At 60.8% G+C, this 5255-nt stretch overlaps 1 protein-coding gene across 1 annotated transcript in view; it reads left to right on the plus strand.

Annotated features, from left to right (window-relative positions):
* The window catches only part of LOC121340616 (trypsin-like), a 6325-nt gene extending 1297 nt beyond the window's left edge, over window positions 1-5028 (plus strand). The window contains exons 2-5 of the mRNA XM_041413485.1: window positions 1552-1717; window positions 2636-2889; window positions 3165-3379; window positions 4692-5028. Of these exons, the coding sequence (XP_041269419.1) occupies window positions 1552-1717; window positions 2636-2889; window positions 3165-3379; window positions 4692-4853 (797 nt within the window). The 3' untranslated portion in view covers window positions 4854-5028. The remainder of the gene's footprint in view (window positions 1-1551; window positions 1718-2635; window positions 2890-3164; window positions 3380-4691) is intronic.
* The last annotated feature ends 227 nt before the right edge of the window (window positions 5029-5255 follow it).

The raw sequence follows: 5255 nt of genomic DNA on the forward strand, positions 1-5255 counted from the left end.
TTGGTTTGTTTTGGTTGGGGCTGGGGGGGGCTGGGGGCTGTTGGTTTGTGCTGGTTTATACTGGTTTATACTGGTTTGGGCCGGGGGCACTGGGGGACTGCTGGTTTGTGCTGGTTTATACTGGTTTGGACTGGGAGGGACTGGGGGGCACTGGTTTGTACTGGGTTGTACTGGTTTGTACTGGGTTGTACTGGTTTGTACTGGAAGAAACTGGGAGTGAACAGGGAGCAAACGGGGGGCACTGGGAGCTGCTGGTTTGGACTGGGAGTGAACTGGGAGTGAACTGGGATGAACTGGGATGAACTGGGAGCACTGGGATGAACTGGGACGGACTGGGAGGGAAGTGGAACTGAACTGGGAGTGAACTGGGATGAACTGGGAGCACTGGGCATGAACTGGGATGAACTGGGATGAACTGGGAGGGAAGTGGAATTGAACTGGGAGTGAACTGGGAGCACTGGGAGGACACTGGGCCATACTGGGATGGAGCCAGAGGTGAACTGGGGACACTGGGAGGGAACTGGGAGGGACTGGGAGGGACTGGGATGAGTGGGAGGCAATCGACAGGGTGAACTGGTTTGTACTGGGAGGGTGAACTGGGGGCACTGGGAGGGACTGGGAGGAAACTGGGAGGGACTGGGAGGGAGTGGGTGGGAAGCGGGAGGTCACGGGGAGGGAACTGGGATGGACTGGGATGAACTGGGATGGACTGGGAGGGACTGGGGGGGACTGGGATGGACTGGGATGGACTGGGAGGGAACTGGGATGGACTGGGGGAGACTGGGATGGACTGGGTTGGACTGGGAGACCACCAGTCCAAACTGGTCCAGACTGGTTTCTACTGGTCCAGATTGGTTTCTACTGGTTCTAACTGGTCTATACTGGTTCTAACCGGTCCGTACTGGTTCTAACTGGTCCATACTGGTCCTAACTGGTCCAGACTGGTTCTAACTGGTCCGTACTGGTTCTAACTGGTCTGCACTGCTTCTAACCGGTCCATACTGGTTCTAACTGGTCTGTACTGGTTCTAACTGGCCCATACTGGTTCTAACCAGTCCGTAAGGTTCTAACCGGTCTGCACTGCTTCTAACAGGTCCATACTGGTTCTAACTGGTCCATACTGGTTCTAACCGGTCCGTACTGGTTCTAACTGGTCCGTACTGGTTCTAACTGGTCCGTACTGGTCCTAACTGGTCCAGACCGGTTCTAACCGGTCTGTACTGGTTCTAACCAGTCCGTGCTGGTTCTAACCGGTCCGCACTGGTTCTAACCGGTCCGTACTGGTTCTAACTGGTCCGCACCGGTTCTAACTGGTCCGTACTGGTTCTAACTGGTCCGTACTGGTTCTAACTGGTCCGTACTGGTTCTAACTGGTCTGCACTGGTTCTAACTGGTCTGCACTGCTTCTAACCGGTCCATACTGGTTCTAACTGGTCTGCACTGCTTCTAACCGGTCCATACTGGTTCTAACTGGTCCGTACTGGTTCTAACCAGTCCGTGCTGGTTCTAACCGGTCCGTACTGGTTCTAACTGGTCCGCACTGGTCCGCAGCGGCCGCGGGGGCGGACGAGAACCGCATCGTGGGCGGGGCCAGGTGCGAGCGGCAGCGCCACCCGTACCAGGTGCTGCTGCTGCAGCCAGGGGGCGCCATCCACTGCGGGGGGGTCCTGATCGGCCGCAACTGGGTGCTGACCGCCGCCCACTGCCACACCGACAGGTGAGACACACCTGGGCACACACCTGGCACACCCCGGGCACCACCGGGCACACCTGGGATACACCTGGGTACAGCTGGGATACACCTGAGGGGGATAATAACACACCTGGATACACCTGGGCACACCTGGGCACAGCTGGGCACACCTGGGATACACCAGGGTACACCTGGGCACACCTGGGGGTCCTGATTGGCTGCAACTGGGTGCTGACCGCTGCCCACTGCCACACTGACAGGTGAGACACACCTGGCACACCTGGGATACACCTGGGCACACCTGGGTACACCTGGGTACAGCTGAGGGGGATAAAAACACACCTGGGCACACCGGGGATACACCTGGGTACAGCTGGGATACACCTGGGCACACCTGGGCACACCTGGGTACATCTGAGGGGGATGGAAACACATGCGGGTACACCTGGGGGGGGATAAAAACATACCTGGGCACACCTGAGTACACCTGGAATACATCTGGTCAAGTTTGGGATGCACCTGAGCGGGATGGAAACACCTGGGCACACACGGGCACACCTGAGGGGGATAAAACCACACCTGGCTACACCTGGGCACACAAAGCTCACCTGTCCATGCACAGCCCCCTGCGCCAGCACAGCCTGAAAGGGGCGGGGCTGAGCCTCACCTGTCCCCCCGAACCTGTCACCTTTACCTGCCCCAGGTATATTTGCCTGTCCCAGGTGTATTTACCTGTCCCAGGTGAGCTCACCTGCACTCACCTGTGCTCACCTTTACCTGTCCAGCCCCCTGCGGGTCCTGCTGGGCGAGCACAGCCTGAAGGGACCTCACCTGTCCCTCACCTGTCCCTCACCTGTCCCATTATAAACCCCCATTTACCTGTCCCAGGTGAGCTCACCTGTGCTCACCTGTGCTCACCTGTGCTCACCTTTACCTGTCCAGCCCCCTGCGGGTCCTGCTGGGAGAGCACAACCTGAAGGAGCGCGACGGGGCGGAGCAATGCCTCACCTGGGCGCGCGCCTTCGTGCACCCGCGGTACCTGCCCGGCCGCCATGACAGTGACGTCATGCTGCTGCGACTGAGCAGCCCCGCCCACCTGAGCCCCAGGGTGCGGCCGGTGCCGCTGCCCCGCAGGTGTCCCCAGGTAGGGGACAGGTGTGTGGTGTCCGGATGGGGCAGCACCCGCAGCCCGCAAGGTGAGACACACCTGGGGGGCAGGTGAGGGCGTGGGGACACACCTGGGGGGGCAGGTGAGGGGTGGGGACACACCTGGGGGGCAGGCGAGGGGGGGACACACCTGGGAGGCAGGTGAGGGGGTGGGGAAACACTTGGGGGCAGGTGAAGGGTGGGGACACACCTGGGGGGCAGGTGAGGGAGTGGGGGGCAGGTGAGGGCGTGGGGACACACACCTGTCCCTCACCTGTCCCTCACCTGTCCCATTATAAACCCCCATTTACCTGTCCCAGGTGAGCTCACCTGTGCTCACCTGTGCTCACCTGTGCTCACCTTTACCTGTCCAGCCCCCTGCGGGTCCTGCTGGGAGAGCACAACCTGAAGGAGCGCGACGGGGCGGAGCAATGCCTCACCTGGGCGCGCGCCTTCGTGCACCCGCGGTACCTGCCCGGCCGCCATGACAGTGACGTCATGCTGCTGCGACTGAGCAGCCCCGCCCACCTGAGCCCCAGGGTGCGGCCGGTGCCGCTGCCCCGCAGGTGTCCCCAGGTAGGGGACAGGTGTGTGGTGTCCGGATGGGGCAGCACCCGCAGCCCGCAAGGTGAGACACACCTGGGGGGCAGGTGAGGGCGTGGGGACACACCTGGGGGGGCAGGTGAGGGGTGGGGACACACCTGGGGGGCAGGGGAAAAGGTGAGGGCGTGGGGACACACCTGAGGGACTCACCTGTCCCATCCATCACCACCTGTCCATCCCCACCTGCCCTCACCTGTCCCACACCTGTCCTCACCTGTCCCACCTGTCCCACACCTGTCCTCACCTGTCCCACCTGTCCTCACCTGTCCTCACCTGTCCCACCTGTCCCACCTGTCCTCACCTGTCCCGGGGGGAATGGGAGTGAGAAACACCTGGGGTACACCTGGTGAACACCTGGAGGGATTCACCTGTATGGGGGGCAATGGGAGTGGGAAACAGCTGGAGAACACCTGTGAGAACTCACCTGTATGGGGGGGAATGGGAGTGAGAAACACCTGGGGTACACCTGGTGAACACCTGGAGGGATTCACCTGTATGGGGGGCAATGGGAGTGGGAAACAGCTGGAGAACACCTGTGAGAACTCACCTGTATGGGGGGGAATGGGAGTGAGAAACACCTGGGGTACACCTGGTGAACACCTGGAGGGATTCACCTGTATGGGGGGCAATGGGAGTGGGAAACAGCTGGAGAACACCTGTGAGAACTCACCTGTATGGGGGGGAATGGGAGTGAGAAACACCTGGGGTACACCTGGTGAACACCTGGAGGGATTCACCTGTATGGGGGGCAATGGGAGTGGGAAACAGCTGGAGAACACCTGTGAGAACTCACCTGTATGGGGGGGAATGGGAGTGAGAAACACCTGGGGTACACCTGGTGAACACCTGGAGGGATTCACCTGTATGGGGGGCAATGGGAGTGGGAAACAGCTGGAGAACACCTGTGAGAACTCACCTGTATGGGGGGGAATGGGAGTGGGAAACAGCTGGAGAACACCCGGAGGGATTCACCTGTATGGGGGGGAATGGGAGTGGGAAACAGCTGGAGAACACCTGTGAGAACTCACCTGTATGGGGGGGAATGGGAGTGAGAAACACCTGAGGAACACCTGGCAAACACCTGTGGGGACTCACCTGTATGGGGGGGAATGGGTGGGAAACACCTGGGGGGACTCACCTGTCCCTCACCTGTTTCTCACCTGTCCCACCTGTCTCTCACCTGTCCCACCTGTCCCTCACCTCTCTCACCTGTCCCTCACCTGTCTCACCTGTGTCTCACCTGTCCCAGGGTGACTCCGGGGGCCCTCTGGTGTGCGAGGGGTACCTGCAGGGCGTGGTCTCCTGGGGGCTGCAGGTGTGCGGCCAGCAGGGCAAGCCAGGTGTGTACAGCCGGGTCTGCGCCTTCACCACCTGGATCCGCCGCACCATCCGCGCCAACGGCGGCGACTGACGCACCTGGGCCCACCTGAGACACCTGGGGGGCTCCTTGACCTCACCTGTGACACCTGGGGGGCTCCTTGTGACACCTGGGGGGTCACCTGGGGGGTACCTGGAGCACCTGGGGCTCACCTGGAGCACCCGGGGGGCACCTGAGGGGCTCCTTGGCCTCACCTGTAACACCTGAATGGCTCCTTTTAACACCTGAGTGTTTTTTTTTTACTTCACCTGTAACACCTGAGGGGCTCCTTGTAACACCTGGGGGGCACCTGGATGTCACCTGGGGGGCACCTGGGGGGGGGCTGGATGTCACATCAAAAGCCCCAGATCACCCCAAGCCCCTCCCCCACAAGGAAAAATGGGGGGGAAAGGCAAAAAATGGGGAAAGGGGAGGGGAAAATGGAGGGAAATGTGA

Source organism: Onychostruthus taczanowskii, unplaced genomic scaffold (assembly GCF_017590055.1).
Source record: "Onychostruthus taczanowskii isolate IOZ18803 unplaced genomic scaffold, ASM1759005v1 scaffold416, whole genome shotgun sequence".
NCBI lineage: Eukaryota > Metazoa > Chordata > Aves > Passeriformes > Passeridae > Onychostruthus > Onychostruthus taczanowskii.